The sequence below is a fragment of the Corvus kubaryi genome, unplaced genomic scaffold, assembly GCF_017639235.1.
Source record: "Corvus kubaryi isolate FWS band 111438036 unplaced genomic scaffold, C.kubaryi_AGA036_p1.0 37265, whole genome shotgun sequence".
Taxonomy (NCBI): domain Eukaryota; kingdom Metazoa; phylum Chordata; class Aves; order Passeriformes; family Corvidae; genus Corvus; species Corvus kubaryi.
The window spans coordinates 1,913,563-1,939,576 of NW_024581080.1; the positions used below are offsets into that span (position 1 = coordinate 1,913,563).

The following is a 26,014-nucleotide window of genomic DNA, read 5'->3' on the forward strand; positions in this document are numbered from 1 at the left end:
AACAACCAGTTCTGTCAAGCAAAAGGCTGCCGGGGCCGGCAGCACGGCTCGGCTCGGTCCCACCGTGCTCCCGCACGGCTCTGGGGCCGCGGCGTTCCTGAGAAAGATGGAGAGGATGGAGAGGCTCAGGAGGGGCCCCGCGGCCGCTTCTGCACGCGTAACTTCGGGCCGGGCAGGCGAGATTTCGGGGGCTGCAGCTGCTGCTTCTTCTCTGCAAAGAGAGAGGGAGAGAAGGGGGGGAGCGATGGGGGAGCGGGGGGCGGCGGGGGCGGCGGGGGCATGCGGAGCGGCAGCCGGGGAAGCAGCAGCGAGGGGACCCCCGGGAGCCCCTCTGCGGCCGGCGCGAGCGGCTCTGCGGGGAGGAAGAGGAGGAGGAGGAGGAGGAGGAGGAGGAGGAGGAGGAGGAGGAGGATGAGGCACGAGGCTGGCTCCGGGAGGATGAGGATGGGCTTTGGGTGGGTTCCTGGCCGTGTCCGCTCTGGGAATTGCAGTGGAGGGGTTTGGGATCACCCCGAGCTGGCCGTACTTACCTCCCACCACCTGCCCGAGCTCCCTACCGCCGGCGTCGGGGCTCGCCAGCCCCTCCCTGAGCCCCTCAAAGACCCCTCCACGTCCCATCGCTCCCCACCTCGCTCCCCCTGCCCACGGGGCGATGTTTTGGGGAGTGGGCGGCGGCGGGGGGAAGCCAGCAGCAAGCGGGCACCAGCCCCCCCAGCGTCACGCTCCGAGCTCACAGCGATGCCGGAGAGGAGCCGGGATCCCTCCTGGAGCCAGCGGCGAGGGGGGGTCCTGCCCCAGCCCCCCCGGCCCCTGCGGCCGCCTCTCAAGCGGAGGCTGTAACCTGACGTCTCCTCGGTGTGAAGGAGGAGGAAGCGAGGCGGAAAGGCCCGTTTGGGAATGGGAAAGGGCTTCTGGGCTCAGAGCAGCTCCAGCACCGGGGTAGGGGGAGCTGGCGGGACGGAGGGAGCCTGGGCGGGCGAGACAAGAGCAGGAGAGAGTTGGCAGCGGAAAGAAGCCCACCGGGTCGGTGTCTTTAGCAATCCTTTATTCCAACCAGCTTGCTCGCCGCCACCCGGCATCGCCGTGCGCTCACCGTTCTCCCCCGCGGGCATCCGACGGCTCCGGGCTGGTCACCGCCCCGCAGCCCCCGGCAGCGCCTCTCCCCCCGCTGCGGACCCCCCAGCGCCGGGCGGGGCTCGGCGGAGAGCCGGGGGGACGTACCTGGATGCCGACACCGTGGCGGATTCCCGGGCGGAATGCGCATCCTTACGCGCGAGCCGACGGAGCCCCGGCCCGCGAGGAGGAGGAAGAGGAGGAGAAGGAGGAGGAGGAGGAAGGGGTCACGTCTTCACCGGGGAAAAACGGGCGCCCAGACGGCCAGGCTGCCCGCGGCACCGAGGGACGGGACTCGTCCGGAGCACGGGGACCCTCCGCGGCCAAAAAGGGGCCGCACGGGAGAGGTTTTGCCCAGGAAGCAACCCCGGGGGGACCAGAGGAGGGACCCCGCTGTGGCCAAGTCCTCCAGGGTGGTCCTGCCGCCGGGAAAGCCCGAGACCTGAGCAGGGAAAGGCGGAGGAGAGGGTTTGATGCTCTACGTCACCGCACATCCCAGCGGGATGAGGGAAAGGAGGGAAAAGGGGAGAGGGAAGGAGCCCGAAGTGCTTCGGGAGGAGACTCACCCGGCTGCCCCGTGGTCCCGCTCGGCCGCCGGGCTTCCCCGAGGAATCACTTTGTGGAGGGTGCCGGCTCCCGACGGCTGGGCCCCCTGGGCCGCCCTACTCGCCTTGGTTTTAATTGAACAAATAAAGCAAAGACACTCGACCCCCGGCCCGCGGGGCTCTGCCGCTCCGGGAAATCCCCGGGGGCTCCGGGGGATGCCGGTCCCGCTGCTCCCGCAGCCGGGTGGCCTCAAAAATGACCTCGATGGAGCCAAAACGCAGCGGGAGGCTCACGGTGGGGTCCGGGAGGCGCTGCCGGTCGCTCACGGCTGGGATGGTGTCCAGGGCACTGTGCCACACCCAGGGGACCGTCCCTTGCACGAGGGTCCCGTGGCAGCCCCCAGCCCAGGGTCCAGCCCTGGCTGCATCCAGCACCCCGCTCCGTGTCCCCGTCCCTACCCACAAGACCCATCCGAAGGTGACGCCGTCTCCCGGCGGGGTGGCCCGGGAGAGGAGAGCGGACCGTGGGGCAGACAGGGGGAGGCAGGTAATGGTTTTTGGGAGGGGTGATCGCTCCGGGGAGCTGAGATGAGGCCGGATGCTGATCCCGGGATGCGGAGCGCCCTGCCCGGGAAGCGGAGGGAGCCGGTGCCGTGCAGCAGAGCGGGGAGCAGCAGCAGCAGCAGAGCGGGGTGTCACCGTCCCCCCACCCTGGTAACGCCACCCGAGGGGTGCAGCACCCGGGGCTGAGCACATCCCCATCCCCAGCTGGACCCCAGCACCCCCGTGGTCATCTGGGGACTCCCCGAGAGCACCTCTGAAGTAGGAGCCAATTATCCCCCAAAAGAGGAGGAAACCTCCCAAAATGTGCTGCCAGCCGGGCTGCCCACGGCTGGAGGGTTTTGGGACCGGGGGCTGCACCCCCGGCGTGGGCGAGGGGAGCGTTAGCAGCGGTTTGGGTTCGGCCGGGTGAGGGAGGGCAGGGGACGCCCGCGCTGGGGCCGGGCAGCTCTACCTGAGAAGAAATGGGCTTTGAAGCCCTTTTTGGAGACGGTGTTGTCGGACTTGAACTCGATCCTCATGTTGTTGTACTGGGAGGTGATGACGTCGGGCTTCTCAGCACCGCAGAACTTCCCGTGCAGCTTGGAGTCGGCCGTGAGCCCGCTGCGGACCTCCACAAAGTCGTATTTGCACACCTGGGGGGGTGACACGGGGCTGGGGACGTGGCGGTGCCACCCCGGGGGCCACCAGCAGCTTCGGGGACGGCACGCGGCACAGGGAGGGGCTGCTCCCACCACTCACATCGTTGCCCTCGGTCTCGAAGAAGTCGAACTGGAGGGAGATGCGGTACTGGGTGGGGGCTACCAGCTGCCAGATGCAGTTCTTGTTGGGGGGATACTCCTTGGGCCACCCCGGGCTGGTGATGGAGCCGTTGAGCTTGGTGAGGAAACCTCCGCAGGCGGCTGCAGGGCGGGACCACCCAGCGCCCGTCACCTCCACCGGGTTGGGGACGCTGCAAGGGCGCGCACGGGGCAGTTTTGGGGGGTCTCAGGGGGGCACTCACCCTCGCAGCGGCGCTTGTCGGATGCCAGCTCGTAGCCAGGGTCACAGGCACACTTGTAGCTGCCCAGGGTGTTGACGCAGCGCTGCTCGCAGCCGCCGTTGTTGGGGCGGGAGCACTCGTCCATCTCTGGGCAGGGCAGGGGGGGTGAGTGGGCAGGGGGCTGCGACCACCCCCCGGCACCCCCCGGAGCACCCCCAAACCTTTGAAGAAGTTGACGGCGAACCCGGCCTTGTTGATGGAGCCGTCGGAGACGAATTTCATCCAGAGCTTGTTGGAGGTGCTCTTGATGTCGTCGGGTTTGTCGTAGCCGCAGTAGCGGCCGATGAGGCTGCTCGAGTCGCTGCTCCCATCCCGGATCTCCAGGTAGTCGTAGGCACAGCTGTCGTGGCGCTCGATCTGGTGGGGAGTGGTAGAACGGGGGTGGTTTGGCCCCAGCACCCCCAAACCCTCCCTGCCCCCGCTGCGTGGGGAAACTGAGGCAGGGAGGCGGTGCCGAGAGATGCGGCCTCAAGCCCATCCCGAGGGAGCACTGGGATGAGGAGACGACCCCTCCCCAGCCTCGGGGGGGGGACGACGCTGACCCACCTCGAAGGACTGGAAGGTCAATCCCACGTGGTAGCCCTCAGACACGGTGATTTTCCAGACGCACACCTTGCTGGGCCGATAGTCATCGGGGTAGTTGGGGGACTGGATGTGCCCGTTGTCCTTCTTCACGTCCCCCCCGCAGATGGCTGGAAGGGAGGAGCAGCAGCCTGAGCCCCCCCGGGCCCCACGCCGACCCCTGGACCCCGCTGCTCCCCCCTACCTTCGTAGACGGCGAAGAAACCTTTGCCCACCCAGTTGCTGCTGCTCCGAAACTCCACCCAGAGGCGGCTGTCGGTGGAGATGATGGGCTCGGGCAGCTTGTTCCCGCAGAACCTGCCTGGGGATGAAGGCGTGCTGGGCTGCCGTGCTGGAACCCTCCTCTTCCTCACCGCCACCTCCTCTTCCTCACAGCCTCCTCTTCTTCATCACCACCTTCTTTTCCTCACCGCCACCTCCTCTTCCTCCTCACCACCTCCTCTTCCTCACAGCCTCCTTCTCTTCCTCTTCACCACCTCCTCTTCCTCACCATCCCCTTCCTCCTGGTCTCCCGATGCCCCTTTCCAGCCTAAAGCCAAAGGCTGCTTCTCCCCTCACTTGTCCCCCTGCTCCCCTCCGGCTTTTCTGGCTGTGTCACTCAAACTGGTGATTCCAGAGCCAGCTGGGATTTGGGGAACATCCAGCTCATGGGGATGGGACTGGGATCCTGGAATCTCCCTGGGGAACATCCAGCTCCTCGGGGTGGGACCGGGACACTGGCATCTCCCTGGGGAGAGATGTGCCAGCCAGCTGGATCATCCAGACTGGTTTCACTGGTGTGGGCCAAACTGGGGGCTCCATTCACCCCGATAACCCCTCTAGGGGGCAGTTCCCCCCTCCCCAGGGCTTTGGAACTTCAGGCAGGCAGGGAGAGGGGTAGAGGGAATCCCCCGGCCCCGCTGCCGGCCCCGGAGCGTTCCCAGCGGGCAGGAGGAGCGGGCAGGAGGCCCCGGGTTGTTACCTCGCAGCGTGGCCTTTCTCCAGAACCCGTCTCTCACCTCCACGTAGTCGTACCAGCACAGCCGGCTTCGGTACAGGTCCAGGGTGGTGAAATTCAGGATGATCTAAGGTTGGGAAGGAGCAGGAAGAGCGTGGGGTGAGCTCCCCCCGCACCCCATCTGCCGGGAGCTGCTGGGAACCCGCTGGAACCTGGAGCATCCCACCCCACAGCGGGGTGCTGGGACACCCCAAAACAAGGGTGGGAATATGGGGAGGAGGGCTGGGACGAGGTGGGAGCCGCCACCGCAGCAGTCAGTACCTTCTCTCCGGGGGTGACGGAGATCCTCCAGACGCAGTGCATGTGGGCAGAGTATCCGTTGGGGAATTCCGGGGAGGAGAAGTTGCCCTGGCTGTCCTGGAGTGTCTCCCCACAGGCTGCCAAGGGAGAAAAGCGTGGTTCAGACCCCGCAGAGAAACCCCCAGCAGCGAGAAGAGCACCACTGCCTTCACCCCCATCCCCAGTGCCCTTTTCCCACCCCGAATTCCCAGCCCTGAGCACCAAAAAAAACCCAAAAAAACCGCATCATCGCCATCCCCAACCCTCCCTGGAACGGCTCCCGGCTCCGTGGCACCTCTCCAACGCCCGTGCCCCTCACCCGGCCGGGCGGCAGGAGCGCTGCCGGCCCCCCCGTGCCGTGCCACGCCGCGGGGCCCGGCTCGCCGCCCGCGCTCCGGGCAGGTTTCCGCAGCCGCGGCTGGAGCTGGCCCAGCGCTGCCATCTGGAAGCCACATGACGCCGTGGCCGCGGCACACGGAGCTCCGCCGCGGCTGTCGGGGGGCCAAGGCGGCCGCCCCCCCTCCCCACCCTCCCTCTCATGGGGGAGGGGGGCACGAGATGAAAGGTGAAACGGTGCGAAAAGGGCCGCTTGAGAGCTGGGCTCGCTGCCTTTTTTCCCCTCTTTGCTTCACAGTGGAAACAAAAGAAAGGGAAAGTTGTGACCCACAGAGGGGTTTTTTTTTTTGGGGGGGGGGGGGGGGGGGCGGGTTTCTCCTTTTTTTTTTAATTTTTTAAAGTTTTCCTTGCTCCAAACTAATCACTTTTCCTGCTCCCCTGAAGGCGGCACGGCCGTGGGGCCCCTCACAAAGGCGTCCCTCTTCCAGGCTGCTAATTAGTCGCTGGAATTAAGCGGGAGCGTGCGGGAGCCAAACTCTTTGCAGATGTTGCCAGCACAGCCCCGGAGCACGTGGCTGCTGTCGGGGGACTCGTGCCAGCCACCCCCGCTTGTGCTCGGGACAATGCCACCGTCACGGTCACAGTCCCAGAGCCCTTCAAGGTGACAACAGTGAGCTGCTCACGCTCTGCTCCAGCCCCAGGGGGAATTGTGGGGTCTGACGGGACCAGGATGTCCCGTCCCACCTCATCCAAACCCCTCTGGGTGCAGGGGTGGATGGAGGATGCTCTTGGGGGACGCTCTCTGAGGAGGCTTCGCTCTCCAAAGGTGCTTGTGTGGTCAGAGGATGCTCTCAGAGGACGCTCTGCTCTCGGAGGGTGCTCTTTGGGGGATTTTTCCAGAGGGATGCTCTTTTGGGGGAGGTGATCTTGGAAGATTCTCTGGGGGGGGACGCTGTTCTCTTGAAGGATTCTTTTGTAGGAATGCTCTGGGGGGATGCTCTTTGGAGGGTTTTTTGGGGGACGCTCTTTGGAGGATGGTCTGGGGGGAGATGCTCTTTGCAGGATTTTTTTGGGAGATGTTTTTTCGGAGATGCCCTTTAGAGGATGCTCTTTGGAGGATGCTCTTGGAGGATTTTTATGGGGGTAGCTCTTGGGGGATGCTCTTTGGGGGATTTCTGTGGGGGATGCTCTTGGGGGATGCTTTTGGAGGATGCTCTTCCGAGGGCTGCTCCTGGAAGATGCTCTAGAGACGATTTTTTGGGACAACGCTCTGGGGGGATGCTCTTTTCTCGGAGGAATGGGAAGAGAGGGCAGCTGAGGACACCTTCACACGAGCAGATTCTGCTCACAACCCCCCCAGAAGTGCATGGACAGAGAAAGGCACCTCGTGTGCCCTTTAGGGAATCCCACAGTGGGAAGGACCCCAAAACCACTGGAAACAGGGAATCCATCCAGGATGACGCTGCTTTTGCCAAGATTTGGGGTGAAACCGAGTGTTTTCCAGGAAACACACGCCTAGGGGCGCTCCCCCCCGGCCTCTCCGTCCCCTCAGGGCAGTGACGCTCACCTGGGCAGCGGTAGAGCTTGCGGGCCTGGGCGATGTCCCCTTTGCTGAGCCGTGTCCTCTGGCCGATGGCCGGCCGGACGCCGTTCACATCGTATTTGGGCAGGATTGTGTCAAGGAAGATTCCCCTGGGGCAGGGAAGGGATGAGCCGGGTGGGAATCACCGGCCCTGCGGCCTCTCCCCACCGCTGTCACCGGGGAAGGATGCTAAAAGCAGCCTGGCTAATTAAAACCAGCCCGGCTAATTAAAGCCTGTGGGCCGGTGAGTCAGCGGGGATGTGTCCCCAGTGGAGGTGACTGCGGGGACAGCAATTCCCTGCTCTGGGAAGGGACGCTGAGGGGTTTCATCCCACCCTACACACCAACGGGAGCCTTTTCCGAGGGGATTAACCCTGTGCGCAGCTGGTAACCATCCCCCAAGGGCTGGGGGCACCGTGCCATCGTCCCCAGGATGCGAGGGGACACACGGAGACACCCCGGGCCGTACCTGGAGAAGGTGTTCCTGGCATAGTGCATGATGCTGTCGAAGTCGTAGGTCTCCCCCAGCGACTCCACCTCCTCCGGCTCCATCTTCAGGAAGTTGTATTCCTGCCCTGTGGAGGACAGGATGGGGACACTGCCAGGGGGGACCCCCATTTTGGCAGCACACCATGGCAGGGATGAAGAGGAGGAGGAGGAGGAGAAGAAGGAGGAGGAGGAGGAGGAGGGAGGCTCGTCCCCACCTGGCTGGATGTTCTCCCGGATGATGGAGACGTGGTCATCCCGGTCGGGGCGCGTGTGCTCGTGCCAGAACCCGATGACGTGGCCCAGCTCGTGCACCACGATGCCGAATTTGTCGCAGTTCTTGCCGATGGAGATGGCCTGGGGTCCCCCTCCTCGGCGGCCCACGTAGGAACAGCACCTGGAGGGGGGAACCCGGTGATTCCCGGCTCTCTGGGGGGTGGTGTGGACATCCCGGTGTTCCCCGGCCAGGAGTAACAGAGCAGGGGTCCCACAAAATGTGAGGCATGTGGGGATCATCCCTGATACAGGAACTTCGGGCATCCTGCCCAGGTGGGGAACGTGAGCCTGGAAACTGGGAGAGCTCAGCGCCTGGCATGCAATGGCACAGCACGGCACGGCACGGCTGCACCAGCCCCGAATCCCATGGTCCTGCTCCCATGGGTGCCCATCCTGCTCCCTGGATGGATCCTTGCCCCTGCCCGGCAGCTGAGCTGCTCCAGCCCTGTGCTCTGGACCCGGGCTCAGGGTTTGCGCCCACGCAGGGGCTCCCAATCCAGGGGAAATCCTTCTCCTAACCACCATCTGCTTGGCCAGGGCTGTGCCCTGACGCGTGAAGACGCTGAGCTCGTCCAAACCCCTGTTTCCTTTGGCCTCAGCCCCGCTGCAAGCCCGGGCTGGTTCCGCGCCACCGACCTCAGCCCCCGGCAGCGAGTGCCGAGCTCCGGCACCTCCTGGACCCCAAGCAGACGGGTCCCCGCTGTCAAACCAAACCCCAAACCCCCGGGGCGGGTCCTGGAGCACCTCCGGACGTACCCGCAGGGGCGGTAGGTGAACACGATGTAGCTGTCCTCGTCATTGCGCTCCAGGAAGGTGACGCACGTGTGCTTCTCCCAGTGCCGCATCGCCTGCCGGAAGATGGCTCGCTGGCTGCCTGCGGAGGGGCGGCGGCGGGGTCAGCCCGGTGGGGAAACTGAGGCACGGCGGGGCCGGACACCCCCCGGCTCGCCGGCACTCACCGCTGAAGTTGCCGCTGATGACGTAGGGGATGACCCCGTCCGGCCACACTCGCTCCGGCCGGGACGTGGCGGCGCGGCGGCTCCGTGCCCGCTGCCGGCCACGGCTGCGCCGAGGGTGGCCCAGCCGGGGGCTGGTGGCGTTGCTGCCTGTGGGGACAGGGGGGTCAGTGCGGGCAGCCCCTGGGGATGGACAGGGGGCAGTGGGGGCGTGGCGGTACCTGAGGAGTTGGAGGGCAGGCGGGTGACCGTGTGACGTGCCAGGTCCACCACCCGGTCCACCTGGAAGAGCTGCAGGTCCTCCTCGTCCAGGGCGATGTCACCCAGGAAGGCGGCTGGGAGGGGAAGAGGAGGTGTGAACCCTCCTTTGTGGATCCCAAATCCCACTGGGCGCCTCTCCCCAGCCGATCCACACCTGGCAAGCCCTGAAGACGAAGGCAAACCCTTCCTCCTCCTCCTCCTCCTCCTCCTCCTCCTCTCTCTCTCTCCTTCAACTGAGCGTGGCGCTGGCCGGGTTCCCCCCACTCCCCAGCAGCTGGAGCCAGCCCTGTGCTCACATCTGGATCGCATAAAGCCCATCCATCACTTTTTAGGGTTTCTATTATTATTATTATTTGTGTTGCAAAACTGCCTTTTTTCCCCCCACTTTTGCTGGCTTTAGGACCCCTTTCCTGCCCGGCTCCTGCCCCCCAGCCCCGTGCGAGCTCCGACAGCCCCAGGATGCTCCAACCAGCGACCTCTGAGTCATCTGCCCTCGCGGAGCGGAGCCATATGGGCCGGGAGGCTCCCGCTGCTCCCAGCGCCCGCAGGAACAGAGCCGGCCGTCTGCCGGGGCCGGGACCCCCCCTCCAGAACTGGGGGGGCAGAGGTGCTTCGGCATCACAGGGCTGGAGGACATAACCCTGCACATAACCCTTCCTGCCCCTCCTCCTCCTCCTGTCTGTCCTCCATTCCACGGCCCCCGGGTGAGTCAAGGCCGCGGGATGCGCGTGGCTCCTGGCGCTTGGCCGGCCCCGAGCCCCGGGGACCCGGTCCTGTGGAAACGCCAGGGCTGGCTGAAGTCAGGCCGAGGCTCCGGAGGTGGAGTGGGAGTGGGGTTCCTCACCGGTTTTGGGGGTACCTGGGGAGAGCAGAGGGTGCCCGGCCCACCCATGGCCTCCCCATCCCTTGGGAAGGGCACTGGTGGGGAATGGGGTGGCCGGAGCAGCTCAGGGGATGAGGGCGAGCGGAGCCAAGGTCGCGCCCCAAGCACTTAGCAAGTGGATCCCAAAAGAGCCACTAATTATGAAGGCAAGGCGGGACAATTAGGATAACCCTGAGAGGTCCAGAAAGCCGGCACGGGGTGAGAGAAACAGCCATGGGATCAGAGGAGCAGACTGGATCCCATCCCTTTCCATGGCACCGAGCCCAAACCTCACTCCAGCAGTGGCGTGGAGCGCTTTGGGGAGAAGGAGCCACATTTTGGGGCCACCCCCAGCACTGACCCATGGGTGAATCCCATCGGGGGAAGCTCCGGGGTGGAGAGCAGCGCCGAGGGAAGAGCAAACAAGCCGGGGCCGGCACCTCCCCTGGCAGCGACCCGCGGCTGGCACGGCCAGGCTGCAATTTGAGGGCAGAGCAGAGGCAGGAGCCGGCCCCGGCCTCCCCACACCCTCCCCGGGGCTGGGAGAGACGTGTCCGAACGGGCAGCACGGGGGAGGACCAGGGCCGGGGAGAAGGACGAGCGTCCCGTGCCAAGAGCTGCATGGAAAGACAAGGGAAAGTAAGCTCGCTTACAGCCGAGCAAGCGCCGGCGGAGCCAAGTGATATAGAAACCATATGTGAGGGATTTGGGAGACGTGAGAGAGCCGGGCAGGTCAGCCTGGGGACGAGGGGCTGCTTTTCCTGGAGGTTTGAGGCAGCTGGGCTCGCCCAGAACCCCCCAGCCCACGGGGGATGGTGGATGGCTGCTCCTGGAAGGGCCAGCGGTGCCGTGGGGATGGCGAGGGGGTGCCCCGGCAGCGATCCCTGTACGGACACGTCAGGGCCAAGCCCAGAGTGTTGGATTGAGAAACTTCCAGGTTGGTTTGGGCTCCGGTCACGTCCTCCTCCCACTCGCTCCCTGTGCACCCGTGGCATGAGGTGACATGTGGGGTTGTTGGGGGGGTCTGTGCTCACCAAAAGCCCCCCTGCCACTGTCAAGCTCCCCGAGGGGCTTCACTGGGGACACTGCCACACTGCTGCCACTCGTCCCCTCCTTGTTCATGTGAGAGAGGTGGAGGGGACTCCCTGCAAGTGAGGGGGACCCTCTGCGAACGGGGGTCTCCTGGCAGGAGAGGTCCCAGCCCTCTGCTCGGCTCAGCACGGGTTGGAACAGGGGGAAACACTCCCCGAGGGGTCACACCCCCAGCACCCACTCCCTGCAGCACACACCCTCACCCCGCCGGGGCACGGTGCCCGACAGACCCCAAAACACTGGACACAGGTCCCCAGCCGTCCCCAGAGGAGTCCTGGTGCCCCTGAGCCGTTCCCAGCCTGGGAGATCACGGGCTGTGCCACAGGGGCTGCTCTCTGGTCCGTTGCAGAGGCACTGGGGGCAAGGTCCGAGCCACGGTGGTGCCAGCGGGGAGGATGCGATGCCAGCAGGCCGCCAGCTCCAAGGCCAGGCGTGGGGCACAGAGCAGTCAGGAGTGGAGAAGGGGAGTGCGGGATCATCCCAGCTCCATCCCTGCACATCCCTCCCACCCTCCAGGGCACCACCAGCCCTTTGGGAGCTGCCAGGAGGCTCCCATGGAGCTCTTCCCCCTCCGCAGCCAGGAGATAGCTCAGCCCTCCGCTGTTGTTTGACTTTTTGTGCTGTGTTTTCTTTCGGGTTCTTGGAACGGTGACGTAACCCCGGGGCTGAAGCTTTAGACAAACAAGGTTTTTCATTCGGACCCGGGCCAAACCCCTCAGCACCCCATCCCGATCGTACAGGCACCTCCTGCCCTCTCACAGCTCCCTGGATCCCCCTGTAGGGTCCCTCTCCTCCCTGCCCTGGATGCAGGAGCTCAGCATCCCTCACCCCCCGGGCAAGGCGAGCAGTGCAGGGGGTACCCGCGGGCCTGACCTCTCCGGCATCGCTGGGATTTTGGGATGAGCCTGGCCTCCGGCTCCACCAAGGTTGGGAACGGTGTTGAAGGAAAAATAAGATAAAACAAGAGGTGGGAAGAGGCCGGGGCGCGAACGCGATGTTCTGGTGAGCCGGGAAAAGCAAACAGAGCCGTGGGGAAGCCTTGGCAGGGCGGGCGGCAGATAAACAGGACGGGATCAGATTCCAGGTCAGTCTGGGGCAGAGGAGGCTCCGTGCGTGGTGCAGGGCAGGAGGGACCCTCACCCCAGTGAAGATCCCACCAAAGGCCACCAGGTGGGAAAGATCCTCACCCTTGTGTGGGTCTCACCAGCCCTTGAAGGACACTGGGCAGGAGGGACTCTCATCCCTGCGTGAGTCCCAGGAACCCTCAAAGGGCACTGGGCAGGATGGGAAGCATCCACCCAGCCCAGCATTCCCTCAGTGGGTCCACCCCAGTCATTCCAAGTCCTCGTGCGAGTCCCAAGCATCATTCCCGATGCAGGCAGGATTTGGAGTGCGGAAGGAAGCAGGGATGGAACTGCTGTGCCCCAGCCGGGAACGGGATGGAAGAGAGACCTTTAATAGGTGTACCCCGGCCTCAGCCGAGCCGCCGGGTTGTAAAGCCGCGGAGCCACCGGCGCAGCGTCCCACTGGCTCTCAGAGCCCTTAAATATGTGAGGAATGCTCGTCGCACCGCCCCTCGCCCCCGCACGCCGGCCCAGCTGCGCGGCAAAACACGCCGGGGCCGCGGCCGGACGAGAGGGGACCCCTCTGCACTGGGGGGTCCCCCTGGCCCCCCCCGGGGGTCCGCCCTGCCCACAGAGCCCCGGGACGGGGGCAGGGTGTGAAGGCGGAAGGATGTGGAGCATCCCGGGGTTGGGGAGGCGGGGGGAGCAGCCGGGTCCTCCTGAGACCTCCGGGACAGCGGGGACAGGACGGAGGTGGAGCAGCCCCTCTCGTCCCCCCCCGCACGGGCGCAGCCCCTCTCCCGGTGCCCCTCGCCGGCGGCAGGAGAGAGGGAGCAGCCAGCCTGTAAATGCCGGGGAGAGGAATATTTGCTTTCCCAGAGCACCTTCCGAGCAGCGCAGCAGGCACAAAGCAGGAATTCAAGCCTCGGAGGCCAGGCTGGGAGCCAGGCCAGATCACGGCCCCTGTGCAGGGAAACTGAGGCACGGGGGGATAGAGCCAGTCAGCACCACGGGGCACCCCCAAAGAGCCAGCCCTGCGCTCGGGTATCGGTCACTGCCACCCCCCGCCTCCTGCTGCCTGGCTGGAGCATCCTTGTCCCAGCTGGTGGTTTTGGGAGGGCCAGGGCTGTGCCAGCACCTTGCACCGGGCATCCAGCAGCTGGGGAAGGCAGAGAGGCTCAAGCACAACATCCAAGGCAGAGGGATGATCCCTATCCCGAATTCCCTTTGGTGCAAGGCACATTCTCTCTCTGCCAACACTTCCCTGGGCACCCACAGCCAAATTCCCTCCCCAGCCCTGGGCATCGACATTCAGGCTCCAAGCTCTTCGCCTGCTCCAGGTGATGAAATAAGCACCGTGGAGCCTCTAATAAACATCCCGGGCAGCAAACAAATTCCAGGGGCAGGAAATGTCCATCCGGGGGCAGGTTGGGAGTGGGAGGGATGGTTGGATCACTCCAGGGGAGCGCTTTCCTTCTGCTCCTCTTCCGTGACAGCAAACGGAGGAAAAAGCCTCCTGCAGGGCTCGGCGTGGAGGATGCCAAAGCTGAGGCATGCCGGAGCCCCGGGATGGAAGGAGCCGTCTGCAGGGAGTGAGGTCTCCCCGCATCCCCTCTCCAAAGCCAGGTCACCGAGGAAAACATATCCCGGGCCAACAGCACCAGTCCCTGTGAAAAGGAGAGCTGCTGGAAAGGAAAATATTTGGGAATTGCTCTGCCAAGGGGATGTCGGGGGGGGGTTGTTGTCACTTTGGAGCCTGGTGGCAGCGGGAACGGGGAATGGAGATGGGGACGCACCCTGACACCCAACTCCGCACGCGTGGGGCATCCCGGGCTCTCCTGTCCCTGTCTCCGGCTCTGCCAAAGGGCACCGGCTCCCAGGGGCTCCCGGCCCTCTGGGCATCCTCCCCAGGGGCTCCCGGCCCTCTGGGCATCCTCCCCAGGGCTCTGGCTGCAAACGTCCCCCCTGTTGTGCTTCCGCTGCTCACTCCTGTCCCCACAGTCCCGCCACCCCCACAGATTAACCCCTTCCCAAGGCTGCTCCCGGCTCCCTGACAAACCCTCCTGCGGCTCGGGATCTTCCCACTGCCTTTCCCACGTGCGTGGAGCGGGGTTTGCCACGCACAACTCCCCTGGACAGACGGCACAGCCGTGACCTCCCGCCCTCCCGCAGCCCTTGGCCAGGTGATAAGCGGGACCTCCTCTTCCCACGGCTCGGCGGGATGCAGTGGGAAGCTGCTTTCTCTCCAGAGACCTCCAAGAATCCTCAGCAAAGCCACAGGCAACCAGGAGGACGCGTTGTTGCCCGGAAAACACCCTTCCCGGGGAAAAAACTGGGGAAACCCCACCGCGAGCCATCCTCCCTCCTCTCCCCGCATCCCCTCCCGGCTGCTTTGTTCTCCCCGGGTCTCCCCGGGGCCGCCCCGTCCTTCCCGGCCATGTGTTTCCCAGCCCCGGCTCGGCGGCGGATAAAGCCTCAGGAAGCACCGTCTCCCCCCTGGGCACGACCCGCCGGCGTGAATCAGCAGCCGAGGCGTTTCCCAGGAGCCAAGGAAGGGAGGGCAGCGAGGAGCGAACCCCCCGGCCCCGCCGTGGCACCCCGGGCCCCCGCCGGAGGATGCCGCCGCGCCGAACGGGTGATTACACAAAGATAAAGCGGATCCCAGGATCGGCCTGAGATTTCCAAGGTTTGCCGAGCCCTGAACCGCAGGCCTCCCGCCGGCCCCGGCTCCGCGGGTGGATTTTTACCCTGCATGAATAAGTGACATATAACGGCTGGAAAATATTTTTGGGCAGCTTGACAAGTGTGACTGCAACCAGTAGCCTGGGCTGGCTACGCCTGGAAAGTGTAATCTAGGTGAAATCCTGGCGGCTGGGGAACTCCAGGCATGGCTGGGAAGCTCCCGCGCCTGGGAAAGGGGGCTCAGACCCACAACCCCATCCGTGTGTCCCGTGGTTCTGCCGTGCAGGTGATGCTGAGCCCCCCATGGGGATTTGGGAGAGAAGATCCCCCCAAACACCCATTTTGGGGGCCTGTGTGAGCCCCCAAAGGGCTCTGCACACCCATGTCCCTCTCCCCACGGAGCAGGGTGATGGAATGCTGGAGAGGGGGGTTTCCAGCCCCTCAGTTTAGCCAAGCACCCCAAAATGTGGATGTGGGGCTAATCCAGGGTACAAAGTGGGTACAAAGCGGGCTCCATTTCCCCCCCGGTGTGCTGGGGGCACCCAAAGGGTCCCGGCTCCAGTCACCAAACTGCTCAGCAAGCCCCTGGCTCCCCTGGGACGAGCCGGAGCAAACCCTGGTGCCGCTCTCCCAGCGCAGCTGGGGGTGCTGGGAGCGATTCCAGCCGCCTTTCCCAACCGGAGATCCGACCCGGATCTGACCCGGCGGCTGCTCCCGGGCACCGAGACCTGGCTGCGCTGACCGGGTGAAGGGAAACCGGGGCCGATTCCTTCCTCCCTGGCCACCCGCGGGCTGCTCCAAGGGCTGGATCTCCCAGCGCTCTCCCGTTTTGGCATCCTTGGAAGCGACGCGGCGGCACGGGAGGCTTTTCCCCTTCCGCTGGCACCGGTGCAGACGGGTGGCATCACCGGGGTGGCCGGCGAGCCGCTGGCAGCCGGTGGCCTCAGGATACCTCTGGCACGAGGAACACAAATCCCTCTCCCGGAGCTTTCCCTCCCCGGAGCCGCGGCGGTGGCAAAACCTCGGTGCTTGGCTGTGTCTGGCACTGCCCGGAGCTCGGCGGGGGGGGGGTCTCAGCACCCCAAAACTGAACCGAACCCTCGCATGGGGATGCCGGGGGGGGGTGGGGGTCGGTCAGGGGGATGCCAGGGGGTTCCAGCTCCCCGGAAAACTGGATTTCATCATCCCCGTCCTGGGGAGCCAAACGAGGGTGAATCCCCGGCTCGAGCGATGCGTGGCAGGGCCTGATTCCCACCCCCCACCCCCGCTTCCCGACTCCCGGGGAAGAGCTCCCGTAATTAAATTAGTCCCATCAGGATCTCATAAAAGCAGGACGGGAATGGGGAGGGGGGAACAGCCGGGCCCGGGAGGTGAGGGGGGGTCTTGGGGTGCACAGGAGCTGAGCTCGGAGGGGACAGTGGTTAAGGCAGCGCTAATTAATGCGGATGAAGCCTCGTCTCTGGCGCTCAGCTGGAGGAAGCGGGAGAGGAGGGAAGGCTCCAGCCGGCTCTGCCCGGACGGTTTTGCAAGCTTTGCTGTTTCAGCCCGGGAGGGCAGGAAGGGAAGGATTTTTGGCCAGAAAAAGCCCTCGTGTAGACAGAGTTATATCAACAGCCGCCTTGCAGCGCAGACAATGCCAGTACAGAGAAACGTGATCCCCCGCCAGACCCCGGCCCTCGCGCCGGGCTCAGCCCTGCACGGCCCTCCCGTGCCTCAGTTTCCCCCCTCCCCAAATCCTTCCATCCGCTTTAGCTCGCACTGGGAGACAGGGATTTCCCCCCTCACGCACACCCCCCCCCCCCCCGCACCCAGTTTGTTCCCAGCCCTTCCAAAACCTGGCGAGCAGCTCCGAGCCCCCTGTCCCGGCACAGAGGGACCCCCCGCGGCAGCACCTCCCGGGCTGAGCCCGGCCCGGGTGTCCCGTGGGGACGAGCTTTGGCTGCGGGCTGGGGGAGAGCGAGAAAGCCAAGGGGTGCAGAGTGTGGGTTCGGGGATGGGGGGTGGGATGGGGGGTGGGATGGGTCCGGCTCTGTGGTGGGGTGGGATGGGGGGCCGGGGGCTCCCCGCCGCTTTTGACAGCTGCCGGTGCAGCCAAGACCGGGGAGAGAAAGCGGGGCTCGGGGCCAGCCCCCCCTGCTCCTCAGCCTAAGTACAACCAGATGCATCCCGGAGCGGGACCGGCCGCCGCTCCTCCCGTCCCCCCCATCCCGGGCGGCCGGGACTCCCCGGCCCCGCGGCGGCGGAGCCAAGTTCCGCCGTGCAGAGCCCCGAAATGTGTGCGGGGCACACTCCCACTCACCCACGCTCGCCCACGCTCACTCCCGCACCCGCGGTCCCGCCGGGCCCCCGCGCTCCCCTTTGTCCGCCCGCCCGCCCCCCGCCGCGCATCCCCCCGCTCCTACCGGCTTTGCAGGGGTCCTTGTAGTCCAGGGGCTCCTCGTCCTCCTCCTCTTCCTCCAGCACGTAGGAATAGTCCGGGAAGCGCAGGGCCCGGGCCAGGAGCAGGCAGAGGAGCAGCCCGCAGCTCCGCAGCCCGGCCATGGCTCCGGCCGGGGTTTTTTTTTCCTCTCTTCCCTCTTTCCTTCCCTTCTTCGCTCTTTTTTTTTTTTTTTTTTTCAAGCCCGCGCCCCGCGCCCCCTCTTTTTTTTTTTTTTTTTTTTTTTTTAGGGAAATGAGATCTGGCGGGGGCGGGTTCAAGCGCGGAGCTCGGCCCCTGCAGCCCCGGGCGCAGGGCTGGGAGCGGGGCCAGTGCCGGGGGGGGCGACGAGGCCGGGCGGTTGCGGGGACCCGGCCCGCAGCCCCCGCTCCTGCCCCTCCGCAGCCCCCGGGCCCGCTCCTGCACCCCTCGGGCCGGGGCTGTCCCGTCTCGTCCCGTCCTGCACCCCCCGGCTCCCGTCTCGTATCCCCCGGTACCGATCCTGCCGACCCTCCCCGCTCCCATCCCGTGCTCCCCGGTACCGATCCTGCTCCCCTCGGGTCCCGTCTCGTATCCCCCGGTACCGATCCTGCTCTCTCCGGTACCGTCCCGTATCCCCCGGCCCCCATCCTGCCGACCCTCCCCGCTCCCATCCCGTGCCCCCCGGTACCGATCCTGATCTCCCCCTGTCCCGTTCCGTATCCCCCCGGTCCCATTCCCGCTGCCCCGCCCCCCAGAACCGATCCCTCACCCTCCACTTCCTCGCCGTGTCCCCCGATATTGCTCCTGTCCTGTATTCCCGGTCCGATCCTCGTTCCCCTCCCGCTCCCATCCGGTGTTCCCCAGTCCCATTCGTGCCACCCCTCAGTCCCATCTCACATTCCCCGGTACCGATCCAGGCCCCCCCCCCCCCCCGCCCTGGATCAATCCTGGCCCCCCGATATTCCCAGGACACAATATTCCATGTGTGCCAGCACCGATCGGTCCCCTTCGGTGCCATCCTGTGTCCCCCAGCACCAATCCCGCACCCCCCCATTGCCCAGTCCCACACCCCATGTCCTGCTCTGGTGCCCCACATTCCCACCCCGCATCCCTGCTCCTGCATTCCCCACATTCTCCAGAGTTGCTCCTTGTGTCCCCTGGTCGTGGACCACCAGTCCTTCATCCCTGGTTCTGGGCCCGTTATCCGGCACCCCACATCCTGGTGAGCACCCTAGGAGCAGGATGAGCACCCCAGGAATGGCAGACGAGGATCCCGGGAGCAGGGTGAGCACCCCAAAAGCTGGGCAAGCACCCCAGGATGGGTGGTCCGAACACCCCAAAAAGTGGGATGACCACCCCGAGGAGGGGGTGTGTGAGCACCTTGGGATTTGGATGAGCACCCCAGGAACTGGGTCAGCCCCCCAGGGAGGGTGGGTGAGCTCTTGGGGAGCAGGGTGAGCCCCCCAGGGTGATCTGAGGGTGTCCGAGCGCCAAGGCAGGGACACACAACCCTGTCCCCCCTGCACATTCCAGCCTGGGAATGCTGCAGCCATGATGGGGCCTGAGCGGGTCCCCCCGGGCCTGGCTCATCCCATGCTTCTCCTGCTGCTTCTCCAAACCCATCCCTGTCCTCTCACAGCACTCCCAGAACTCGCATTAACTTCATTTTTTAAGATTTTAAGAGTTCCCTGTGTCTGATGACCTCCGCAGGGACACTCCGGGTGACACCGGCGTCCAGGCTCCTCTCCCCCTCCTGCCCACCAAGCCCCCAAATCCTCTTTCCCTTCACTTTTGGGGACCCTCTGCATCCAGGGCTGGGCTCATTCCCACCAGGAATGACAGAGCCTCCTTCATCCCTTATCTCCACCGTTCTTTTCCTCCCCCATCAGGATCATCCCAGGATGTTTTCCTCCTTCTCCCTTATTGCAAAACCCACATCCAGCAAGACTTCCCTCCTCAAGCAGATAAATAAACCCCGGAAAACCGGGCTGGCTCCATGTCCCCACTCTGCCCCCGGCCCACACACCACACAGCACATCCCAGGGATGGGAATTTGGGGAGCAACTGCTGGATTCAACTCCAGCCTCGAGCCGGTCTCCCAAGAAAACAAACAAGCGGGGCTTTGGAATACTTTTTGTTTTCCTCCTGCGCTCAGGCTGGGGAGGATGTCTGCGGGCCGAGTCCCTGGATGATGTAAATCCATGATGTCAGGATCCAGCCGTTGGTTTCCACCCTGAGATCGCCCCTTTCTCACGGAGCGCTCCGGGGAGCCGAGGCTCTCCGAGGAGGCTTTTCCAATCCCGGCTTTCCCACGCCGGCCTCAGCTCCTGGGACCCAGCTCCCTTGCAGCCGTGCTGGTGGCCCTGGATGTCACTGGCCACCAGCATTCCAGCCTGGAGCCCTACCTGGAACAGGAGCTGAGCATCTCACCCAGCCTGAGAGCATCAGGATGGGAATATCCTTATCCCAGGAGTGCTGGGTGGATGCCACCGGGCACGGGCACACGGATTGCAGCGCTCCTACCTCAGCCTGCCTGCCCTGCAGGGCTTCCTTGGCATCCTGGAATCCCAGGTGGGCGATGCCAAGGCCGGGAACTGGCACAGCCGTGAGGGTGGGGGACACCAGGAGCTGCCAGGAGCATTCCTGGATCCCATCCTCGGCTCTCCGTGGCTTCCACCCTCAAAACCTCCACAGCAAAGAGCAGCCTGGGCTGTTCCCAGGACCTTTCCCCCCATGGAACCAGGAGTGGTGACCCCCTTGGAGACCCCCGTGCAGTGAGTGACCAGCACTGGATTGTCCCCCGTGTCCTCTGTGACACAACCCAGCGTGGCACTTCCTCTTCCCAGGGATGGGATCCCCCATTCCCAGCACCTGCTCGGGGGTTTTACTCTGATTTCCCTCGCCAGGACCTCCCAGGTCCCCTCTGTGGCGCAAACCTCCGGAAATCGGGATACCGGAATTATTGCACAAGGACCTGGGGGTCCTGCCAACTTTCTGACGCCTCCTTCAGCTGCTCCGGCCTGGGGCGGGGGAGGCTGAGGGGGTTTGGGGGTCAGGGAGGGTTTGGGAGTGGACACCCCAGGGCCGCGGGAGGGCCTGGATGGACGCCCCACATCCCGACCAGCTGCAGCTGCGCTTCCCCTGCAGGAGCAGCTTCCCGGCTGCGGAGTGGGAATGGGGGCTGGATCCAGGTGTGGGCGCAGTGGGGGGCTGCTGGTCCCCACTTTGGGGCCGGCATGGGGCAGCTGTGGGGCTGGTGGGCTCCCACTCCCAGGGAGATTGGATGGGCTGCTCCCTGTTCCTCCTCTCAGCCCCAGGCCAATGTCCTGGTCCCGATAACTCCTGGTCCTAATAATGCCGGAATCCCATCCTAACAAAGCCCGATCCTAATAAAACCTGCATCCTGGTCCTAATAACTCCTGATCCTAATAGTACCAGCATCCCAGTCCTAATAATGTCTGATCCCAGCAACACCAGCATCGCAGCCCTGGTAACTCCTGATCCCAGTAACACCTGATCCCAACGACACCAGTATCCCAGTCCTAACAACTCCTGATCCTAATAACATCATCCTGACCCTAATAATTCCTGATCCTAATAGTACTGGCATTCCAGTCCTAATAACACCTGAGTTTAATAATGCCTGATCCCAACACCAGTACCCTCATCCCAACAATCCCAATGTTTATAATGCTTGATCCTTACAACTCCTGATCCCAACAGCGCCAGCATCCCTGTCCTAAACCATCCCAATCCTAATGATCCCTGTCCTTGGGCAGCGTCTGGTGGCCGTGACTGCTTTCAGCACAGGCTGGCTCCAGGAATAGCTCCCAGACCTGATTCCTGCCCTTCTCCTTTATTCCAGCCTGGCAGAGGACAGACCCATTTTTCAGGCCAGCCTGGCTCTGGCAGCAGGACGGGGCAGCTCAGGTCAGGCAGCCACGCTCGGGGGGGGCCCTCCCGTGAGCCCCCCAGGCTGTGGCTGGGACAGAAATTCCCCCAAAATTCAAGCTCGGAGCCCCTCAAGGCATTTTTAAGGCAGGGGAAGGCGGGAGCTGGCGGGAGCCGGCAGCGAAGAACTGGAACGGGGAATTGTGTTTTCTTTTAAATGTCATGTTTTTTTAAGCTCATTTTTGCACTTGGGTTTGGCGAAGCTGAGAAGATTTAAGTGACAAACCAGCTGTCCCCCGGCGCAGCGCAGACACCCCCGCCCCGCCTCCGCCCCCGGCCCCGCGCCTGCAGCCCCCCCGCGCCCCTCCAGCGCCGACCCCCTGACCCCTCCTCACCCCCCGCACCCCAAAATCGGGGTGGGCGGCGCGGGGCCGGCCGCGGAGGAGTCGCCGATGCTCCCAGCGGGGCTGTGACTGTCGGGGGTGCTGCAAGGCAAAGCTGGCATTGTGAGGGTGCTGCAGGGTGGGTGGGGGTCCCCCGGCACCGCGAGGGTCCCGCAGCCCCCCCGGCCACCCTGCAGACTCACCCTGCGAGGCTAAGCCCAGTAGACAGGGAGGAGGCTGCAGAGGATGCTCGCCGTGGTGCCCAGGAGGGAGCGGTCAGCCAGGGGCATGGCGATCCTGTCCTCAGCCTGGACAGGGGGGACAAGGGACATTCTTCACCATCATCTTCATCACTCCTCATCGGGGGTGCTGCACAAGGCACCGAGCCCCCTACGCCCACCCTGCCCCTCCCAGGTCCTCACCTGCCGGCGCTGGAAGGTCTCGACCACGGTGTCCAGCCCCGGGACGTTGTCCTTGTCCACGCGGGTCACGTAGCAGGCGCGGTGCAGCCGGGGTCTGTAGCTCACCAGCAGCTGTTTGAAGCCACACCAGGGTCGCCTCCATCCCGTCGCCCCCTCCCCGTGACCCCCAAGACCCCCCACTCACATTCTTGTAGTCATAGATGACCATGGCCGCATTCCCGTCCCCGCTGTCCAGGTAGAAAGTGGCCGCGTCCTCTTCCCAGGCCGGTCCAGTCCACAAACGGCTCCGCAGGACCTGGAATGGGGAGAGGGGGGATCTCAGAGGCTGCAGCAGCCCCTCCCCACGGGCATCAGGGGGTCCTTACTGATGGCACCGGGGGGTCCCCACTCACGGTGTCGGCGTGGTGCTGGTCAGCGCTCAGCCACATCAGCAGGGCGCCGGCGATGATGACCACCAGCAGGACCACCACGACCACCACGATGAGCAGGCAGCGGAGGTGGCCGCAGCTCAGGAGCTTGCGGGGCAGGTAGCAGAGCAGCCGAGGGACGAAGCACAGGGACTTCTTGAGGCAGCCACCGCAGCCGCCGCAGCCGGGACACTTGGGGCACCCGAGGCACTTGGGGCACTTGGGGCACCCGCAGCACTTGGGCAGGCAGCAGCACCGGGCGCATTTGGCGCAGCATTTGGTGCAGCACATGGTGCAGGGCAAGCAGCAGCCTGGGCAGCAGCAGCCATTCTCCGAGTCCTGGGGGTGCGGGAAAGTGGGAGGAGATGGGGTCGGGGGGGTGGAGATGGGAGAGGGGGATGCAGGAGGTTGGGGGTGGGATTGCTGCAGGGAGCAGCTCTCACCCTGCTGCCCCCAGCATCCCGCTGCCCCTGGGCACTGGGAATGCAGCATCCCACGGTCCAAACCCCCATCCCAGGCGCTGGTGCCTTGCTGGCATAAACTGGGCAAAGCCCTGTGCCGAGCTGGCTGCCACCCTGCAGGGACTCACCTCCTCTTCAAGCACCACCTGCTTCATGCTGCTCTCCATGGCTGCCTCCTCCTCTTCCTCCTCCTCCTCCTCCTCCTCCTCCTCCTCCCATTCCCAGCCCAGCCTGGCCACAGAGACTGGGGACTTTATACCGGGCCACTGGGGCGGGGACTGGAGCGGCCCCTGTGAAGGGTTTGGGGGCCCCGGGGTGCAGCGGGGCCCTGGCATGTGACCCACTCCACTCGTGTTTGCCGATTGCCCACTCCCTGCTGGATCCCCCTGGGAACCTGCTGCTCAAGAGGCTCCGAGGGCACTGGGTCAAGGACCCTTGTTTCCAGGCACAGGGACTTCTCTGCCGCCCAGGAGTGAGGTGGCAGGGCCAAAGCAAACCCTCCAGGGTGGAGCATCCGGCCGTGGCCGCAGCCGAGGCGAGACCTTGGCTCGTGTCCCTTTGCCAGCTTGGGCACCTGGAGCTGCTTGATGTGGCAAGGAACAAACAGGACATCAAACATTTCCTGTAATCCACAGGGATGGGGTGGGAACGGGGTCACCATGGCGTGGGGAAGTGTCCCTGATCCTCATCCTGAGGGTGCTCGGACACCACTGCCGGTGGCTTTTGGGGCTGGCAGAGACGCCCACGGTGTGGGGGTTTTTGAGGTGAGGGGGTTGCAACTCTGGCATGTCCCGCTCAGGCGACAGGGGGACACTGCTGGGCCTTGGTTTTGCCCATCCACGAGCCCCTACTGCAGATGGGCTCAGGCTGGGACCCCTCCAGCCACCCCTGAGACCCCCAACACCCGCAGCCAGGTGTTGAGGGGTGAAAGCTGCCTCCTTTCCCAGGGTGTCAAGGGCCACGAGAGCCCCTTGAGTGGCTCCTGGCTGTTCGTTCTCAGCCACCGTGGGAGCCCTTATCGCCTTTCCTGGCCCCGGGCACCCTCTTGACCCAGCTCCTTATCACGGGCAGGGCTTTTTGGGAAGCAGAGCTGCTGGCTCTGAGTCAGCACACGGGAACCTGCAGTGTCCCTCCTGGTTCCAGAGAAGTGTCACCCTGCTGTGACCCCCTTCCTGTGCCCATGGCAGGGGTTTTGGGGACAACACTGAGTCTGCAGCCCTGGAAACGTTAAATCAGCCTCCTGGGGTCTCTTTTTCCCCTCCCAGCCCTGTTGCTTCCCTGTTTTTCAGTGCAGCACTTGAAAGTAGCCCCAAAGGTTGTTCCCAGATTATGTGGGGCAGGAGGGGCTGGAATGGATGGGAAAAGGGAGAGAATGAGGACAGGGAGGGAGCTGGAGCAAGTGGATCGTGGTGTTTGTGGATAACCCAGGGCTTGGACATCCCGGGGGATGTGGCACAGTCCCTCTGTCCCCACCTGCACGAGGAGGGGACGGGGCTGGGAGCATTTCCTGAAGGTCTGGAAGTGCAGAGGTTGCTCTTTCCACCTCACCCTCCATCCTCCAAACTGGGAGGGCACAGATGGGGACACTGGGAGCAGCGTGTGCAATTGCTCTGCTGCCCACCGTGTTTGATCCCTCCCGAGCTCCTCTCACCCCAACGTGAGGGATTCCCCTCCCCACCCTGCACCCCACAAAGAGACACCGTATCCCTGTCCCCAGCACCCCAGGAAGGACAAGAGCACCACTTGGAGGAGGGGGCACAGGCTTTACTTTGAAGACAGAAGCAAATCCCAAAGCAAATCCCACTTTTTTACGGCGAGAGCAGTGGGAAAGCCGCGGTGCCAAGCGACAGCGGATGGAGCACCCCCGTGGCGGGGTGGCTGCCCCCGGGATGGGGACGGGGAGGAGGAGACATTCCCGGATATCCCGCCTGGAAGGCGGCGTGGGGGACAGTGACATCCCCATCTCGCTGTCCCTCCCCACTGGGAACTGCTGCTACGCCCAGAACACGGGGACGCTGCTGCAGAGGATGTTGATGGTGGTGCCCAGGATGGAGCGGTCAGCCAGGGGCACGGCCTTGTCCCCAATGTCCTCATCCTGCAGGACAGAGAACGGAACGATGACTGCCACCCTCAGCAGCCACAGTGTCCTCTCCAGAGGGGACAAGCCCCCACCCCCACATTTCCCAGGGTGCCGGGGCTGGGCTCCACCACCATCCCAGCGGGGTGGGCACCACTCACCTGCCGGCGCTGGAAGGTCTCGGTGGCAGCGTCCAGCCCCGGGAAGTTGTCCTTGTCCACGCGGGTGATGTAGCAGGCGCGGTGACGCCAGGACCTGTAGCCGAGCAGCAGCTGTTTGCGGACAGAGCCGGGTGAGCTCAGCACGGCCCTGTCCCCGCCGCGCCCGTCCCCGGCTCCCCGCACACCTTGCTGTAGTCGTACACCACCGTGGCCGAGGCGTTGAGCCCGTCCGGCACCGCGAACGTCCCGGTCCTTTCCTTCTTGCTCATGGCGAGCTGCTGGGGGGTCCCCTCGCCATCCAGCCCGTGGATGGTCATCCGCAACACCTGCCGGGGGGAGAGGGGTCAGGGAGCTCTGCGGGGCCTGAACCCCATCCCTACAAAGCTCCGGTGCCATCCCAAACCCTCTCCCGGAGCCGGTGGCCCCGCGGTCCCTGCCGGCCCTCACCGTCTCGGCGTGTGACTCGCTGAGGTGCAGCCCCAGCAGGAGGAAGGTGACGTTGACCACCACGAGGGCCACCACCACCAGAACCACCATCAGCAGGAGGCTCTTGAGCTCGTGGGGGATGCAGGGCAGGCGCGGCGACTCCGTGTACCTCTGTTGGGGACACGGGAGCACCCGGCTGAGCTGCCAGGGCCGGGGGCGGCAGTGGGGACTCAGCCCCACACCCAGGGTGGGTGGTGGGTGCTCCTTACCGGAGGTGCCTCCTCCATCAGCGCCTCTTTGGAGCTGTCGTCCATCTCGCTGTGTGCTCCTGCCCCTTCTACCAGCCCGAGCCCCGGGGATTTATAGGATCCCGGGTGACTGGGCATGGCCGGGGCCACTCCAGCTGCCGAGGTGCCACTCGTGCTGTTTGCTGAGCCCGGAGAAGAGCCAGGGAGGGGACACGAAACCTCCAAGGGCCCTTCCCTGACATTCGTCCGGCAGCGCTGGGGGTGCCAAAGCAAACAGCGGGCAGCGCCTGCCCTCCACACCCAGCCCCGGGCTGTGGCAGGAGGGGCCCCAGCACGTACCCAGGGGGGGCTGCACCCCTGGTTCTGCACGGGCAGCTGCGTGTGCCCCCCCCCCCCGGGGCGGGGAAGGAGCTGGCTGGACTCA

General features: G+C 64.9%; 2 protein-coding genes across 3 annotated transcripts in view; both read right to left on the reverse strand.

Moving 5' to 3' along the window:
- Positions 1-17,324, reverse strand: part of BMP1 (bone morphogenetic protein 1) — a 19,474-nt gene extending 2,150 nt beyond the window's left edge. Inside the window, exons 1-16 of one of the 2 annotated variants that reach the window (XM_042024839.1) lie at positions 17,119-17,324; positions 8,977-9,090; positions 8,759-8,905; positions 8,556-8,673; positions 7,742-7,920; positions 7,507-7,612; positions 7,023-7,147; positions 5,102-5,217; positions 4,805-4,907; positions 4,028-4,144; positions 3,808-3,953; positions 3,423-3,618; positions 3,223-3,348; positions 2,961-3,121; positions 2,674-2,854; positions 7-211 (exon numbers count right to left, since the gene is read on the reverse strand). In XM_042024839.1, coding sequence (XP_041880773.1) covers positions 126-211; positions 2,674-2,854; positions 2,961-3,121; positions 3,223-3,348; positions 3,423-3,618; positions 3,808-3,953; positions 4,028-4,144; positions 4,805-4,907; positions 5,102-5,217; positions 7,023-7,147; positions 7,507-7,612; positions 7,742-7,920; positions 8,556-8,673; positions 8,759-8,905; positions 8,977-9,090; positions 17,119-17,257 — 2,160 coding nt within the window. In that variant the 5' untranslated portion in view covers positions 17,258-17,324 and the 3' untranslated portion in view covers positions 7-125. Of the gene's footprint in view, positions 1-6; positions 212-2,673; positions 2,855-2,960; positions 3,122-3,222; positions 3,349-3,422; positions 3,619-3,807; positions 3,954-4,027; positions 4,145-4,804; positions 4,908-5,101; positions 5,218-7,022; positions 7,148-7,506; positions 7,613-7,741; positions 7,921-8,555; positions 8,674-8,758; positions 8,906-8,976; positions 9,091-17,118 lie in introns of those variants that run through there. The other variant, XM_042024838.1, reaches the window with a different exon arrangement.
- A 4,058-nt stretch (positions 17,325-21,382) lies between these two features.
- Positions 21,383-25,928, reverse strand: SFTPC (surfactant protein C). Its single transcript, XM_042024754.1, has 12 exons — positions 25,612-25,928; positions 25,364-25,513; positions 25,102-25,242; positions 24,917-25,027; positions 24,673-24,773; positions 23,337-23,407; positions 22,807-23,078; positions 22,203-22,556; positions 21,995-22,105; positions 21,811-21,921; positions 21,592-21,696; positions 21,383-21,490 (listed from the first exon to the last, which is right to left on the reverse strand). Exons 1-11 carry the CDS (start codon positions 25,726-25,728, stop codon positions 21,601-21,603), a joined length of 1,635 nt encoding a protein of 544 aa, XP_041880688.1. The 5' UTR covers positions 25,729-25,928; the 3' UTR covers positions 21,383-21,490; positions 21,592-21,600.
- Positions 25,929-26,014: the final 86 nt, after the last annotated feature.